We start from the raw sequence: 18229 nt of genomic DNA, 5'->3' as shown, positions 1-18229 counted from the left end.
TGAGGGGGGGAGGCAGTCTAATACATTTTTAGCAGCCTCTCACTCTCATTGTGTTCTTCCTGCCAGTCTAATAAGGCATGGCAGGGGATGAGAGGTCTGAGAGAAATATACACAAGCACGGAGAGTCGAGGAGATTGTGTGTGCTTTAATGGGGAGTTTGAGCCTGCTGACAGCGGCTCGTACCTACTAAGCCAGCGCTGGCTGGTTTTATTGGGCTAACAGAAGCTGACAGAACACCTGGTTGCAGTTGCTTGTGTAAAGATGGATTACATGCACTAACACCTGGTGCACACTGTGCATGTGTTTGCGTGTGTGCTGAAGGGAAAACAGCAGACAGCACTTGGAGAGATGCGTCTGTTCCATTTCAAAACACCACCTGAGCCCTAATCCCTCAGTGCGGTGCTAATTCACCACGGGATGCTCAAATGCTCGAGGTGAGGGTGCAATCCATCAACTCGAGACCAGTTCAAACTTTTTTTTTGCAGAGCGCAAACTATAATAACCGCATCATTCACCTTCTCTGGTAATGAGATGAAAATCTTTCATAGGTGGCACATGCCTCAAACGAGCTTTTCACACAGTCAGCCATAAATCAATTCAAATAAACAGGGTGTTTTTCAAGATAAGACTATATCTTTATTTCCTACAACCACACCGAATACCTAAGTCCACTTACAGTAATGACTATAAGATTTTTTACAGTTTGAACAATTTACTCAAGAAAAAGAACTGAGAAAAAACAAAAATAAAACTTTTCAACTTAAATTAACACAAGAAATTATTCCTTCTTGGCAAGATAAATTTATTTATTTCTCTCTTGGAAACCTGAACATTAGTGTGGTTGACACTTGAGTATAAGGGGATGGGTGATTAAGGAAAAGGGTGGTGTGTGTGTGTGTGTGTGTGTTTGGGTTGATATGTACCATTTTCTAATAAAAAGACAATCTGAATTTGGGGGGTTCATATAGATTTCTGACATGTGGCTTATATACCAGTCCCGTTGCCGAAGACATAAATGTATTGCATTTTACATTTACACTGTTACGCCGTCTCATGGCTGACTTGGTATGGAATGTAAAACCAGTTTTTGCACTCATATTGTACTCCATATGTGTTCACATTTTTACCTTCATCTGACAGCTAATTGCCCAACCACTTCCTGAACTGATTCTCCGCAATGCTACGTTCAACTTATAATTAAGTCCCTTGTGATGTTCAGGTCAATGTTAATACAAACACAAAGCATCCTGCAGCTGCTTCCCTTTTTAGTGGCTTTCTTTCGGTCTCAAGACATTTTTGGCAGCTTTTTCATTGAGTGGCTGATAAAAATCAAAGCAATGAGGCACTGCTGGTCGGGTTTGCATTAAAGTCAGTCAACACTGCCAGGGAAGGATAGACAATATTAATGGAAAGACACCTCTCTGTTAAATAAAGGTAAGAACAGTGAGGAAACATTGGAGGAAACTCTGGCAAAAGCAGAGTTGCTTTCACTTTGGCCCAAAAGTTGTGTTAACTTCTTGCTATTTTGAGTCATGACACCACCTGCATGCACCACCATCAAGCGCTTGGGTAATGACGGCTATCATAAGGTTGCTGTGATTGGCTGTTTACTTATAATATATATATAATATAGAATATGTGCAATTTCTTGTCTGGGGTGAATATATTTACAAATATGAATTCGAGGCCAGTCCAACACCACATTTCTCTCTCTGATGGACATTTCTAGTGTTGATATTTGGGACTGGAATGCTTGCAACCTCGACACTTGAGCTACTGTTTGGTTAATGCTGTTAAGTGATTGGTTAGTTTTACTTTCCCTTGTCCGTGCTGTAGCTGTAGCTCGGTCATACACTCCCGTCAAACTAATTCTCAGATGCTGCTTTCTGTGGTCTTTTTTTCTTTTTTGGCTTGTCACACTGGTGTCCACCTTGTGATTGGTTGATTGGTTGTTTTGGTCTGTGAAGATCATAGGTAGAAGGCTGGAGCCTGGGCTCATCACTGTGAGGTGACTGGTTGGTTCGTTGGTTTGATTGTTGGATTGCTGATTGACCGGTTGTGGTGAGACTTCCCCCAGCAGACTCAGATCCGAGATCAGTATCTCTTCTAATATTTTATCTTTGAAAGAGAACCATTTTAGAAGACTCTCCACCTGATTGTATCACCCTATGTCGATACGGCTGCTGAACAATACCTCTTAAGTCGAGGACCTGAAAGTGCAGAACTAATCGTGCAGCACCAAAGCAGCAGGGGTACAAAGACTTCTACAATGGCTCTATTGACATTAGTTTCTCTGTTGCTGACAAATTTCTCAAACATGTTACGCAACATGCGAACAAAAATTACTCGTATTATTTAGAGGAGATCTGTGCCTGTGGGGAACCATCTTTATCCTGCGTGTTCCATTGGAAAGGCCGGCTGGTGGAGTTAGCATAGCCATTGGAGCTGCCTGGCTCACTTGCGGGGCTGGTGGATGTGCTGGTTGATGTGCTGGACGTGGGACAGCTTGGGGAGAGAAGGCTGGGGCTTCTGGTGGGCCACCTGGGCAGCTGCTGGGGTGAAGTCCTTGTCACCCTAAACAAAACACAGTCAATCGTATGAAAAGGCAAAAGAATGAACTGCACGACAAGTTAAGACACTCAACCTGGCCGCCTAAGCTTCAAAATCCATATATCAGTTCAATAGTCTACAGTAAAGTCATAGTCTCCGCATTGGCGGTTCCATTTATAGGCAGGTCAACTTTATTTATGTAGCACCTTTTATGCAAAGTTGCAAGACAAAGTACTTCACAATAAAACATTCATACATTTTCAGAACAGATAAAAGAAGAGAAACATAGATACATAAGCGACCTAAGATAAGTGACATGGCAAAGAAGGCGATATATAAAATAGTATAAAATATATATAAAATAGATTACGTAAATGCTAAATTAAAAAGGTATGTCTCGGCTCTACTGGCAGGATGAGTGATCTAGAGGGAGCATAAATTAAAAGCATGTCCAATAGGTAATCTGGTGCAATACCATCGAGATATTTAAATACTAATAAAAGGATCTTAAAATCGATTATAAAACTAACAGGCAGCCAGTGAAGAGAATTCAGGACAGGTGAGATGTGAGCTCTCCAATGGGTCTTAGTTAGTACTCATGCTGCTGCATTTTGAATGATCTGAAGCTTGTTTATTGCTTTCTTAGGTGGGCCAGAAAAGAGAGCATTACAGTAATGGGGCCTGCTGGTAATAAAAGCAAGTATAAGTTTCTCAGTATCTGCCTGACAGGTGTGGTTGTACTTTAAAAAAAAATTCTGAGATGATAAAAAGCATTTTTTCTGATATTGCTGATGTGAGATTCAAAATTAAAGTCTGGGTCCACAAGCCCACCAAGATTTTTTTACAAGAGGCTTGACATTTTGGGAAGTCATTTTTGAGCTGGAGCACAGTCTCCCTTTGAACCTTTTCTCCAATGACAAAAACCCTCAGTTTTGTCTTTGTTCAGAGCTGTAAAAATTGTTATAACATCCACAAGTTGATGTGATCAATGCAGTGATCCAGTTTGTCGATAGGGGTGATGTCGTTGGGTGATAAAGAGATACAGCTGAGTATCATCGGCATAGCTATGAAAATAAATCCCATGTTGTCTGATAATATTTCCCAGAGGCCGCATATAGAGACTGTACAACACAAGTCCTACGATGGCGCCTTGAGGAACTCCATATGTTATGACAGTGTAAACCAACGAGTATTCCCCAAGAGAGACAACATAGACTATCCATGTTCATTCTCAGGTCATTTACAACTTTAACTAGTGCTGTTTCAGCACTATGGTGATGACGAAAGCTAGACTGGAACTTTTCAAATATACAGGTAGAATTTAGGTACTCACTTAGCTGCTTAAATACCAGTTTCTCAAGAATTTTGCTTAGGAAAGAGATTTGAAATTGGCCTGAAATTGTTTAATACTAGAGGATCGAGGTGGTTTCACAACAGTAGTTTTCAGTGGCGTGGGGAAAATACCAGTCAGCAGTGAGTAATTAGCAATCGCCAGCACCTCATCCTGTAGACAACTAAACACAGTCTTTAAAAAGGTGTTGGGGATAGGCTCTGGTGAACAGGTGGAGGGTTTAAGTTAGGCAGAGGAAATGGGTCCAGCATTAGAAATTCTTGTTCATTCTTAGCAAGGTCTAAGTCCAACCTGATTTTAGTAATTTTGTGGGCCAGAGACAATAAAGTTCTTACCAGTATTTAAATGAAAGGAGCACGCACACATGGCACGCTTGCAAGGTGTACAGTATGTGCGGTCCAATATTTTGGGCTGCATGTGAACATCTGCAGAGGGGACTACAAGAATTATTGTGGGGCAGATGACAAAATTTAAATCACAAGGACCCACGCAGAAAGCCTGAATCCATCCTTTGTGAATGCATCATTTGTCATCCAAAATGAGAAGACATGTAAAAACTGAAACATGGTGTATAATACAACAGCACGCCAATCAAAGATAGGCCTAAGTGAACTGAAAAAACACTTTTATTCTGATGGCGTTCTTTATTCGCGGTGGCCGACGTGAACAGACGAGCGGTCACCCGGCACCTCTTCACTTTTGAGTTTTTAGACACATAACTATCCCCAAAAAACATCCCAAACACAAACACTGCAGCACAGTTGGAACATCTTGTGCACATAAAGTATGAACACATTTGAAAGCAGTGCGAAATATTTTTGAGTTTTCATTGTGGCATTTACTGTACCTGTGTGCTCAAATCCTGAACCACCGGAAACATCTTTGGACTTACTTGCTCTATTTTTCTGTTTGGCAGTTTAGAAAATGTTGAGGTTTCTCCCAATAAAACTCTCAACAACATCACTGACACAACTGCAGACAAAATAAGAGGAATACTGAAAATAGTTGCTCATACAAACAATATGTCTATACTGTAACTACATCAGTCTCGTACAATAATATTCAGTCTGTTGTGTGCTTTGTAGTATTTAAATCCATCCTTTAATAGCCATAATATCAATAGGGAAATCCCCACAGTGCATGAAGAGTACAGCATGAAGCGCTCATCTGTGCCTGTTCATCTGCTCTGGAACCTCAATCTATTATTCCAAGAAAAATGCCCCTAAACAGCCTCGCTTTAAATCGGATCAAAGGAGGAATTTCATGATTCACAGAATTTTAATCAGCGACAGTCATGACCGGGTTCCCTCCTTCTTCTGTCGTTAACCTTTCTTTGCTATATTTACCTGACAGCTTTCTTTTCCTTCCTCCCTACTCCCCTGCTGCCATCCTCATATGCATTGCTTCCTTGTGTCTCACTGAAATTTCCCAAGGTAAAAGAGGTGAACTCTCGTATATCTCGGGAGTGAAAAAGGAGGTTTTCCACACTGTACAGTTACATGGGGTGAGGGTGGGTGGTGAGCTTGATTAAAGCGGGGGAACCAAGTGCTTACAGACAGTATGAAAAGCGTATGATAAACACACATTACATCAGTGTATGCATGACTAAGTGGATTACTGAACGTTTTAATTCTTTCATCGGAAATGCTGGAATTGAGTATTTAGTTAAGTCTTTGTTTGGTAGATGTCGGCTCATCTGTCCAGATGTGACCATACGTGGGTGCTACTACTCCATCATAAATATAATAACCCAACACATAGTTGCCTCATATTCTCAGTTCGTCAGATGTCCACATGGACGAAGTTATATAACTACTTTAATCAATGCTCTACAAACACACACACACACACACACACACACACACACACACACACACACACACACACACACACACACACACACACACACACACACACACACACACACACACAATCTCTCTGAGCCTCTCGCTGAACTTTACTCGCCCACCCCTTGCTGGACCCTAATCCTCTCTGTAAGTGTGTTGCTTTTGTACTGTATGTGTATGTGCAGCTCTGCTGTAGTTTTCCAGCGTGTTTGTGTGTGTAGGTGGGCACAAAACATTTACGGCGTAAATGTGTGTGTGCTCCTTTCATTTAAAGCCAATTCCATAGCTAACTGCGAGGGATGTGGATTGAATTGACCTCCAATTGGCCTTCTCTCCTCTGAAACACAAAGCTTCTCTCCCGACTACCTCTGTCCTACTGATGCAGAGCTATGGGAGGGACTACAACAAATTAACTGTATTACTGCACTACACTGTGAATACTGAAGAAGTCAGGGGGTTTGCAAGGCATGTTTCCTACCTCATTTTATTTTACCATTTCACTGTTTAGGTCTCTAATTTGTTGAATTGATTACATAAATATAATATTGTGAGCTTGAAGTTTCAATAAATATATTGTCAAAAAGTTGTAAAATAGAAATGTAATGATATTTTATTTATTTCTATGAAATTTAAGAATTTTTTAAGGGCCACGAGGAGCTGGCTCGGAAAAAACTGGGATAGACCTCCCAAAAAGCTTCGATGTTTCTCATTAAAAGATATGTTCAAGGAGAGGGATGTTTGGGGCCATGCCTTGTTCGGTTGACATGCCTGGGATGCAGTCAGGTTGCCCATATAGGTGGGCGGGGCACGTGTCCTCACGTTCTCAGTCAAATGTATCCCTCCCTTCACTATTTTGTCCAAATACGGTCATTTGTGGCTCCCAAAAAACAACATGGTGACAGCCAAAATGCCAGACTGAAGGCTTATCAAAACGGCAGTTCACAAACTATCAGGTGACATCACGGTGGGTTGTCATGAGGAAGAAGCTGGGTTACTACCTGCACTAACTGTAGTTCTTTTACTTCACAGTTTCTTCTACAACCAGTCTTTCTTCAGATGCCCACCTTCACTACCTCAGGTTTAATCATTTTTATTCGGAAAAAGCAATTCAGAGTCACATTCTGCCATTGAGGGAAAATTGAAGTTACATAGCCGGGAGATGTCTCATTTTTTAATTTAAAAAAAATCCCAGCAGGCAACAAACTCCACACACATACCCACACTGAAGTGTTTCACTTAGCTCCTAAAAGGCTTTTCTGAGGCTTTGTGCACTGCTACCTTCAGGGTTTGATGGCAGTGATAGGGGAGGCGAATGGGAAGGCCAGAGGATCGGGGATAAATAGGATGCCTGTCACCTTCTGATATCACTGCAATCTTCCGCAAACAATCTGCCTGCTTTGACACACACACACACACACACACACACACAGCAGGGAACAAAGCCATCCAGGGAGTCGGACACTTTTCCCACACACACCCAGTGTGTACATTCACACTATAACATAATCCAACATATTGCAATAAAATGAGTTTCTGGCTTACGTGAAGCTTGCGATGTTCAGTTTTCATTGAGCCTGTCACAGAGGCATGGATTTTAATTCATTTTTGCAAAATGTGGTGGTTCATCACATCATCGGGTGTTACCAGAATTACAAATAACTGACAAGTGATCGCAGCCCTTCTTCACTTTATCTCCTTTTTTTCCTCCTCCATCTGTCATCGATATTCTCTCCGTTTTCTGCCCCTGCTTTTTCTCCCATTACTCTCTTGTTTTCATGAGCACTGAGCCTCAATCGCTCCCTACAGAGCTCCTGTCCCAGATATGAACCGCCTTATAATGCTTATTTCAACACGACTGGTGGTCTGTGTGTGTGTGTGTGTGTGTGTGTGTGTGTGTGTGTGTGTGTGTGTGTGTGTGTGTCTTACCTTTGTAATCACTCCAGACACAATCACGGGGGCCTTTGGTGGACTAAAAAAAAAGGAAAACAGAGAGAAAAAGAGAGAATTTTAAATATACAAATGTTTTTTGGGACTCGTACAGTTTAGTGTGTGTGTCCAGTGTGCGTGTCAGCAGCTTTCCGCATATAGTTTCTGTCAACATTGACACATTTTTACCTACCTGGCAACGTCAAATTCCTGCAGTGACACTGTGCGAAAACACGAATATCCCGAGTTGTCAAAACACATCACACCCACAGTCTCACTCTCTGGCAGTGCATGTGCACACTCGCACGCACACACAACATGCACAACACGCACAACACGCGCACTGGATGGACCTGCCAGCAGCTTAAATAGCTCCCATTCATTCTGGTCAAACACTGGGGCTCACAGCTTCTGGATGAGAAGCGAGGGGGAGGGAGGCGGGAGAAAACTCCAGCTATGTGAGCAAAAGAGAGTTAAAGAGAAGGATGATGATGAAGGAAAAGATTAAGGAAGGAGGGGAAAAAGAGGTGCGGACAGGGAGGACAGAAAAGAGACGAGGGGTAAAGGCTGGTCAGGACTGATGGAGGAGGAGGTGAGGGGGCAGCGCAGCCAAATACCTATATAATAACAGAGTGTTGGAGGAGAGTAAAAGAGGATGAAGGAGGGAGGGAGGTGAGCACTCACTCAGACAGAGAGGCAAGGGAAGGGATGGAGGCAGAGAAAAAGATGAGGAGGAGGAATGCGGAACCTGAGGTAAGTATCGACCTTGACATGAGAAACGAGGGCCGTCTAATTTTACGGCATCGTCGCCCCCGGCAAGAGTACAGTTGTGTTAGCCACCTTCAAAACTCCACTCAAAGACATTAGCTATAGTAGCAAGCATGTCCAACTTATAGCTTACCTCATTATCAGCCTAAATATGTCAAAAAGATGGAAAGTTCCCCACACAGACTGCAATCTCAGCAGTCTGAATCAAAACATTTGGGATTTCATAACAGTTGAAGCATCTGCTACTTACTTGATAATATTTTATGATCCATGCAAAACTTTTTAATCAAATGTGAATTAACAGTTGTGGATTTTCATCACATCTGTCTAACCTCGGTCTCTGTAATCAACATCTTGGCTCTCAGTAGCCGTCTGCTACTTATCTTAATGAGAATATTTACACATTGCTATTAAATTAATGTCGAATTTCAATGATTATTCCTGGCTAGCCACTTCTCAAAATGTGGGGTTGAGAGGTTCTCTATTAGCAATTCAATTAACTAAAACATGGCATATTAGCATCACAAGTGTCCCTCATTTAAATCAATGCTCTGTTCGCTGGGAGATTGGCTGGAACATTTTGTTTTCAACATTTTGCGAAACAAATAGAGAAAAAAAAGTCAGCCAATAGCACATGAAAAAAAAAACATGGAAAAAGCTAGCAGGAGATTTTGTAGATCGGGTCAACTAAAGGGCAGCATTAAAATATCTGTTTTTATGATGGTGAACTGAAAAATGGCATGATGTCATGCCTCACCAGCTTTAAGCACCTGGGGGCCCGTTTCAAGAGATAATATGGGGACCTACTCCCCACTAAAAACATCAAAGAGAAAACTAAAATGGTGAGGATTTAAGTTGGTTTGCATCAGTGATATATTTTTAAACTTCAATTTAAATACTTTATCTTTACTTTCAGCATCATGGAAAGTTTAACATCAAAGTAATCCAAACAATTCCCTGAATTAAAAACTCAAAACAATGCCATTTTTGCTTTGCAATGAAAAGAAGCCCTGCTTTTCTCTGCAATACTTTTTTTCTGCAGTAAATAGCACTAGCTTTGTGTATTATCTGAGAATACCGTAAAACAATCCCATCAAATAAAATTAATAAAAAGCAATGGCAGATTCGCAAGGGAATGAAAACCGTGAAACTATACTGGTATTTCACAATTGCGCTGCGCTCTTCCAGCACCATGGACAGTGCTGCAGACCTGTTGAGCGGACAGGAGAGCGGGAGACGGACGGATGGTGACTGTAAGCTGGCACTCAGCAGATGCTGCCCTGTGTTGGATGAAAACAGACAAGTTGAGCCGTTTCTTTTGAAGAACAAATGCAGAAAGTGTATTTGTCGGTAAAATATCTTTGTATAAACTTGATCTTCCTCATTTATGCTTTAATACACCGTGTCACCATCCAGTATCTGCCGTGGCTGCCTCATACGGACATAAGGCAGTTTACTGTCACTGTAAAAAATACAATGAAATTGAGTTGGAAATGAACAAGGTAAAAGATATATTAAAAAAAAACAAAAAAAAAACAACGAAGATAGTTTCAATTTCAATTGAAGCCTCAGTGCCGTGCAACATACAAGGGTTGAATATGCTCGGTTGGATACATATTCACACACTGTGAGAGCACAGGCTGCTATGTACCTCATGCTGGGTTGTCACAGGTCTCTATTCTCCTGAATGGCTGCCTCCAGTGTGCAAACTGTGGCACAGTCCTGAAATATTAAATACGGACTGCAAAGGGTGAGAATGTTAAAAAAAAAGCAACGGCAAAGATGACGGGAGAAGTTGGTACGTGCACTTAAAGCATGTTAGCATCAAGCTTTACCTCGTTACTGGGATTGGATATTAAGGCCCGAGAGGCCGAGGGTAGCTAGATAAGAAATGTCTAGACAGACAGGCAGGAGTGAGGGGTTTAAGCAGCCTGTCAGAGAGAGGAGCGCTCGACTCCTTAGAAAGTACAACAAAAAAAAAAAAAAAAAAAAGAAAGAAAAGAAAAGTTGTTGTAAGTCGGACAAAACGCGAAAGGAGAGCGTAAGCTTTTCACCTGGCTGGCTCGACACGTCCCGGCAGACAGATGAGAATGACAGGCTTTAGTCACACTTGATAGACAGACAACAGACACTCAGATTAAGACATTTTAATCATGGATTAGAAAAATTGCCTTTCTGTAAACCTCGATCGAGATAGAGCACAAAAGCATTAGCCTTCAGATTATGCTACTGACACCACTTTTACATCTATTCTATCTGTGTGGTGAAAAGGAAAGAGATACAGTGAAAAAGGGGCAGAGATCTCTACTGTGGTTTTGTGTGTGTCTTGGAGGAGAGAGGCCGTGTTTAGAGGCAGAGGGAGCCTGCAGGGGGCAGTAGAGAGCTGCACGGGATCCTGGAAAGGAGCTGCTTTGTGCCAGGAGCCGGGAAGAGTTACGGGAAAGGAGGAGAATTAGGGAAAAAGGGAGGGAGGAAGATACATAATGAAAAATATTAACTAATAATTCAAATGGTGAAATGTGCATTCATCCGTTTGCGTGGCGCTTTCGTTTCTGTGTTTAGCTTTAAAGCCACTGCTCCCACCACCCCGCCCAGCTCTCTCTTGCTTCAGCAGAGCAGGAAGTTTGTTGCTGTGGGCGAGGTGGTGGTTGCCATAGAAACTGATGCCTGTTGCCCGTCTTCCCTCCTCCCCCTCGCCTCTCAACTTTTCAGCACGAGCTGTCAGCTTACTGCGCCACAGTTCCTACGTACAGTGTATGTGTGCAGCGATTTAGTCGAGCGTCCACGCAGCAACACCCGTTTTCTTTCTTTTTCTAAGCCTCTGGAACATATCCACCTCTCACCCAAATATGCGGGAGAGAGGTAACAGTGCAACTGACACAAAGCCTACGATCACTCTCCACGTAGCTTTTGCACATTTAGCGGAGATTCTCTTACAAAATTCTCTTCTTTCGTGAATTCTCTTCTTCTCTTACAAAAAGATGTACGAGCAGTTCATAAACACACGCACACACACACACACACACACACACACAGAGAGCAGGACACTTTTCCCACACACACACACACACACACACACACACACACACACACACACACACACACACACACCTGTGTACATGTGCTTCACACTGTAACATAATCCAACATATTGCAAGCGCGCGACACGTTAAGTGGTGATGAAATCACCTTAATCTATTAAACTCGTATCTCTCTTCTCCTGCTGCAACATCACATTTTCACACGGATGAAGACGCACTTCACTTGAGTGTTCTGCAGATTTATGAGAACCAGATTCACCTCGAGGCCTCGACACGGCCCACAGTTTGCCTCGCTTGCCTGCCTGTATCTCCCTGCTCCACCCCGTACCTGTCCTGTTTCATGTCTTCATATTGGCCACGGCATCCCTCGCTTGCCATACCGTAATAATCCTCTCCCATCGCCATAATCCCAGCCACCTATCTTTCTCTCTCTCTCTCTCTCTCTCTCTCTCGTTGCCCCATCTGTCCATCTCGGCTAGATTGGGTACGGCAGGTGTTCCCCTGACTACAACGCTTCACTGGCTGCCACTAATGCGAAATTTACCCGGTAGCCACCTGCTAGACGTCCATCAGCGTGACACGGAGAGGGACAGACGGAGCTTGTGCGAGAAGGAGAGTTTCACGGACTGTATTTACTGATGGCGTGCCGTTACTCAGACTCTCTTTTTGGACGCGCTGACAGGTAATTTTCGGTTAAAGATAAACATTTCACAGGGGGAAGGTGAACCTGCATTCATTTACACAGCAAAGCCAAGAGGAGTTAATCAAGCTTGAGGCAGATTCAAGATGGTTCTCCTCCGTGATTAAAATGTACTATTTATCGAATTTATTTACACAGCGCAGGAAATTATTTCTCTTCTTGGACTGCAAGCTCAGAAGGTTGAAAGAAACGAAGCGGCGTGAACACGAAAGCAACGATTAAACCCGGATGACTCCTGGCGAGCCAGTTTACACATCAGGAAAAAGAGGCACAGGTATTTCTACCCGTGTAAATGAAAACACATCCATCATGTCTTTAATAAGGCGACAAGTGCAGGAACATCATCCAAACAGAAGGGAGTTATTTCTCCCTTTTCTGAATGCAGAATCATCAAGGTTTTCCCCTTTGTACTGCACTGAAGACTGCTACTTCGTTTGAACATCAGGTAAATAATCAAGTGTTTATTTTATTTACAGCTGAGACAATTGGTCAATTCATTAACTGCTCGATGAACCAAAAATGAATGGGCAACTATGTTAATGACTGATTAGTTGCTTCAGTTGTTTCTTTTTTTGGGGAAAAAAATACCAGACACTCCCCGACTGCAGCCTATTACATTTGAGTGAAAGCATTTACATTTATCTGTAAATGACATTACAAAAATCCTTTTCTCAAATAGTACAAAATCAAACATTAAACCTTTCTCTAACATTGTATAAGTATATTTATATGTATTACATCATTTTTAACTGAATATATTTGGGTTTTGAATTGCTTATCAAATAAAACATCTCATTCAAACACATCACCCATGGACTCTTGGAACTTGTCATGGCCATTTTTTTTTTTTTTTTTTTGCCAGATTTAGACATTCAACAATAGAGTCATTGCTAGGAAAATAAAATTGTGAGATTGACTAATAACTGTCACAGCCTCAAGTTAGTTCTCAGAATGTAATGTATGACTCCATATCCTGTAAAACATAAAATAAGGAAGAACATATCTTAAGGGCTGGCACGGTGGGTCCACCCTGATCTCTGTCTGCCAACATGAGCGGCAGTTCTCTCTCTCTGAAACACAGCGTCAACGAAGAAGACAAGCCTGCATGTTGTTTTAGGGCCTCTCTTATCTACTTGACCTCACTTTTCTCTTTAATGTTGACTCTATTACTACCACTCATCTTGGCACAAAGGAACGGGGAACAAAATGGAATGATTTATTGCCACTGACAGGCTTGATACCATACCTGCTCTGATTTACAGAAATACACTCGAACGACGAGCGCGGTAGATGAAGAACATGCAGGATATAATTTAGTGTGTGCATGTATGGTTGCGTGTGTGAAGTACATGCACTGAAAATTTCCTGACAGTTGGCAATGTTCTTGAACTTTGCTCGCTACTGTGTATTGTTTGTCACTCCCCATTTATCACCTCTCATTAACACACACACACACACACACACACACACACACACACACACAAACTGATATGCGGTGTGAATATGCCACCTGTACCGATATGCACATAGCTGACGGGTTCTCATGAATATTGAGCAGCCATATGAGGGCGGAGAGAGACACACACACACACACACACACACACACACAAACCACACAAACGCATAAAATTACATTGAAAATAAGCAACTTGCACCACCTCCATCGCAGAACAAACAATGCATTCAAGCAACAAAAGCCCAACACGCTAATTTGGAAATAGAACAATTATTGTCGCGCGGAAAAAGAGCCGGCGTGATGTAAGACATGCACACCAACGCTGTTTACAGCAAACAACAGCGACTGCTGAATGAACTGTTCACGTTAATGCTGTAATTATACAGTAATTATATTGTTTGCTAAATTAGGTAGCAACCGTACGCAAAAAAAAAAAGTCGACCGCAAAACTGCCTACAGTGTGGACTTATAGAAAAGTACAAGCTGCGAAAGTGCTCGGATGGGCGAGTGTTTGTGATTACCAACTTACAAATCACCATAGTTGTATGTTGCACAATCGGATTATCAATCAAAGTGAATTCATGTCTTTGTTTCTCTTTGTGGATGTGTTGCGTCTCTGTGCAGTTGTTTTATGTCTAGTTGTAGTCGTTTGGTGACTTATTTTGTCTTTATTGGTGGTCTTTATGCATTATAGTGCAATCGTACTGCGTCTCCTTGCAGTCATTTATGTCTCTTTGTAGTTGTTTAAAGTTTTTTCAAGGTTGTTTTGCACCTCTTTATAGTCATTTCATTGACCTTCCTGAAGCAGAGGACCCTTTAGCCCCCTGGGCCCATCTCCACAAGGCAATAGGCAATCAATAACCCTTTGGCGGTGTGTGTGTGTGTGTGTGTGTGTGTGTGTGTGTGTGTGTTACCTGCTGCTGATGTACTCCTCGTCCTCCTCTTTCTGCGGTGGTTCCGGGGCAGCAGCTGCCTGGTGCTTCTGCACTATCCTCATACCTCCTGCCTTCACTGCAACACACACACACACACACACACACACACACACACACACACACAGTGAATACCAGATCAATGAGGACAATTGTTCAAGACCTAACACATGACCAGCCAAAACATGCATTTAAAATTGGTGGAAAACTAAATCCTTGTGTTCGGAGAGTATGGTAAAATACTTCTTACTTTACTGTCAATGTAAACGTTTGGGACTTGAACCAGCATGTCACTTTAGGACCTCTACATTTTCTTAATTTGGACATAATCATATTGTTGATTTTTTTTTACAATGGGTTGTTTGAAAGAGGTTAAAATGAAAATGCAGGCAAACAGCTATCCTGGCAGCTGTGCTGTTCTGACCTTGACCTCTGACTTCACTGCTGAGGGCTGTTCACAAAAAGAAGCACGTCAAGGCTCCCTAAAGGTGGACACACCTGCAGTGGGGCAAAAAAGTATTTAGTCAGCCACCAATTGTGCAAGTTCTCCCACTTAAAAAGATGAGAGACGCCTGTAATTTTCATCATAGGTATACCTAAACTATGAGACAAAATGAGAAAAAAAAATTCCTGAAAATCACATTGTCTGATTTTTAAAGAATATATTTGCAAATTATGGTGGAAAATAAGTATTTGGTCAATAACAAAAGTTCATCTCAATACTTTGTTATATACCCTTTGTTGGCAATGACAGAGGTCAAACGTTTTCTGTAAGTCTTCAGAAGCTTTTCACACACTGTTGCTGGTATTTTGGCCCATTCCTCCATGCAGATCTCCTCTAGAGCAGTGATGTTTTGGGGCTGTCGCTGGGCAACACGGACTTTCAACTCCCTCCACAGATTTTCTATGGGGTTGAGATCTGGAGACTGGCTCGGCCACTCCAGGACCTTGAAATGCTTCTTACGAAGCCACTCCTTCGTTGCCCGGGCGGTGTGTTTGGGATCATTGTCATGCTGAAAGACCCAGCCATGTTTCATCTTCAATGCCCTTGCTGATGGAAGGAGGTTTTCACTCAAAATCTCACGATACATGGCCCCATTCATTCTTTCCTTTACACGGATCAGTCGTCCTGGTCCCCTTGCAGAAAAACAGCCCCAAAGCATGATGTTTCCACCCCCATGCTTCACAGTAGGTACGGTGTTCTTTGGATGCAACTCGGCATTCTTTCTCCTCCAAACACGACGAGTTGAGTTTTTACCAAAAAGTTCTATTTTGGTTTCATCTGACCATATGACATTCTCCCAATCCTCTTCTGGATCATCCAAATGCTCTCTAGCAAACTTCAGACGGGCCTGGACATGTACTGGCTTAAGCAGGGGGACATGTCTGGCACTGCAGGATTTGAGTCCCTGGCGGTGTAGTGTGTTACTGATGGTAGCCTTTGTTACTTTGGTCCCAGCTCTCTGCAGGTCATTCACCAGATCCCCCCGTGTGGTTCTGGGATTTTTGTTCACCGTTCTTGTGATCATTTTGGCCCCACGGGGTGAGATCTTGCGTGGAGCCCCAGATCGAGGGAGATTATCAGTGGTCTTGTATGTCTTCCATTTTCTGATAATTGCTCCCACAGTTGATTTCTTCACACCAAGCTGCTTACCTATTGCAGATTCAGTCTTCCCAGCCTGGTGCAGGTCTACAATTTTGTTTCTGGTGTCCTTTGACAGCTCTTTGGTCTTGGCCATAGCGGAGTTTGGAGTGTGACTGTTTGAGGTTGTGGACAGGTGTCTTTTATACTGATAACAAGTTCAAACAGGTGCCATTAATACAGGTAACGAGTGGAGGACAGAGGAGCCTCTTAAAGAAGAAGTTACAGGTCTGTGAGAGCCAGAAATCTTGCTTGTTTGTAGGTGACCAAATACTTATTTTACGGAGGAATTTACCAATTAATTCATTAAAAATCCTACAGTGTGATTTCCTGGATTCTTTCCCCCATTCTGTCTCTCATCTTTTTAAGTGGGAGAACTTGCACAATTGGTGGCTGACTAAATACTTTTTTGCCCCACTGTACATAACTGCATGCGTGTTAAAAAACTGACACGCTGCAGCCTGCATGCGCTGAGGGGTTCGAGGGGCACTTCTTATCTCACAGTTGTGCAGCTACTGTGGCCCAGTGCCCTGCCGCACTCCTCTCTCCTCATGTCCACGTACACTTGATCTGTTCTTGCTTCAGCCTCCACAAGACTGGAGCCTGCGAGCTCCACGTCACCACACAATCCAGCAGCCATGAACAGCAATACTGTACTAAAACCTTGACGTCGGACTGCGATCATTACCAATCGCTGCATTATAACCAGGTCTCGTGACGTTGCAAGATCTCACGCCAATCAGGAAGTGAGGAAATGTGCAAAGCTGAGAAATATGGCACATTATATTAGCTGCAATCTGGATCGCTGAGAAAGGTTACAAGCGCTGGCAGCTGCCCGTTTAACGAGTGCATAAGTAATCATCATCATCATGTGACTTTTTGGATTTGAGACACTGCAGAAACAAAGGCCCTCAGGTTTATGAGAAGCTCTCAAAAACAACACAGCGGCACAGGGAGCTTTACCTGCAGGCAGATGTCCGCCTTTGGTTTCGATCTTTTCCTTCGGCGGTGACGACATGGCTGCTCTGATGCGGAGTCTGCGGCGAGAAGGAACCCGGACAGTCTGACAAACTAATTCCTGCTTTATCCTGCCTTAAATTGTGGACTACACTTCAGTCTGGACCGTCAACGTGGCTTTTTCCTTAGCATTGTTTGGGAACGTTGCGTGATGACGTCACGTGGAACCGTAAAGAGCGCGTGACGTCAGTCGTACAGATTTTCGTGTAACGTCCAATCTGAATCCGTGAGCAATATTTCGATGAAATTGTAGTCATGTTTTTCATTAAAAAATTGCAATAAAGCAGTATACACAATATTTTAAATATTTAAAAGCGTATCAATAGACTTGAAATATTATTATTATTATCATTGTTATTCTTATTATTACTTTTAGGCTATTATTATTAGTGACTTTTTATGTGTTTATCTATTCCAATATGTATCTGAATTATCTCAGTCAATTCCTTGTAAGAAATTTTGAGAAAGGAAAATGTAAAGAAACTTAAGAGTACTAAAATAAATACTGCACTGTAACAGGAAGTGAAGGTCTTTCTGACCAAAATGATCAATCTAATTGAGCTCATGAGCACATTTTTTACTTATTTTTTGATGTGAATGTAAATCTTGGAAGTAAACATTACTACCTTACACTTCAGAAATGATTTAAATACCATTAAAAGCGCACACTACAAAAACTGAGATACACAAAATACTGTCTGTAGTAGCCATCCACCTACACAGCCTCTGAAACAGAGACATTTATTAAGCAGTGATCTTGTCTGATGAAGCAGCCTGTTTCCATCTCTCACCAATATGCACACTGTCGTTCCGAACCAACAGCAGTAGCAGCAATAAAAAGCAAAAGAGACGATCCAACAGAGAAAAAGAAAATTGCACGAGGTGTGTGTGACCGCCTACTTTCTGTTTTCACACCACAAGCCAACATTTGTTTATTAATTGGCTGCCATGACTGTGTGGGCAGAGCTCAGACTTGCAGGCAAACCAAGTGTTAAGGTA

At 42.3% G+C, this 18229-nt stretch overlaps 1 protein-coding gene across 1 annotated transcript; it reads right to left on the bottom strand.

The window, feature by feature from the left end:
- Positions 1–611: 611 nt before the first annotated feature.
- Positions 612–17384, bottom strand: dap (death-associated protein). The gene is made up of 4 exons (XM_069151528.1): positions 17177–17384; positions 14554–14650; positions 7675–7717; positions 612–2574 (listed from the first exon to the last, which is right to left on the bottom strand). Exons 1-4 carry the CDS (start codon positions 17229–17231, stop codon positions 2455–2457), a joined length of 315 nt encoding a protein of 104 aa, XP_069007629.1. The 5' UTR covers positions 17232–17384; the 3' UTR covers positions 612–2454.
- Between the last annotated feature and the right edge of the window lie 845 nt (positions 17385–18229).

This window comes from Embiotoca jacksoni, unplaced genomic scaffold (assembly GCF_022577435.1).
Source record: "Embiotoca jacksoni isolate LCO1_2020_lvr unplaced genomic scaffold, fEmbJac1.0.p SCAF_17, whole genome shotgun sequence".
Lineage (NCBI taxonomy): Eukaryota > Metazoa > Chordata > Actinopteri > Embiotocidae > Embiotoca > Embiotoca jacksoni.
This window is presented reverse-complemented; position numbering and strand designations above follow the sequence as displayed.

Excerpts from the sequence above, each read along its gene's own strand:
- dap (XM_069151528.1), bottom strand. The coding sequence starts at position 17,231 with ATGTCGTCACCGCCGAAGGAAAAGATCGAAACCAAAGGCGGACATCTG. Across the intron at positions 7,718-14,553 it reads GAGGAGTACATCAGCAGCAG|TCCACCAAAGGCCCCCGTGA; the intron begins GTAACACACACA and ends CTTTTTTTTTAG. Across the intron at positions 2,575-7,674 it reads TGTCTGGAGTGATTACAAAG|GGTGACAAGGACTTCACCCC; the intron begins GTAAGACACACA and ends TGTTTTGTTTAG.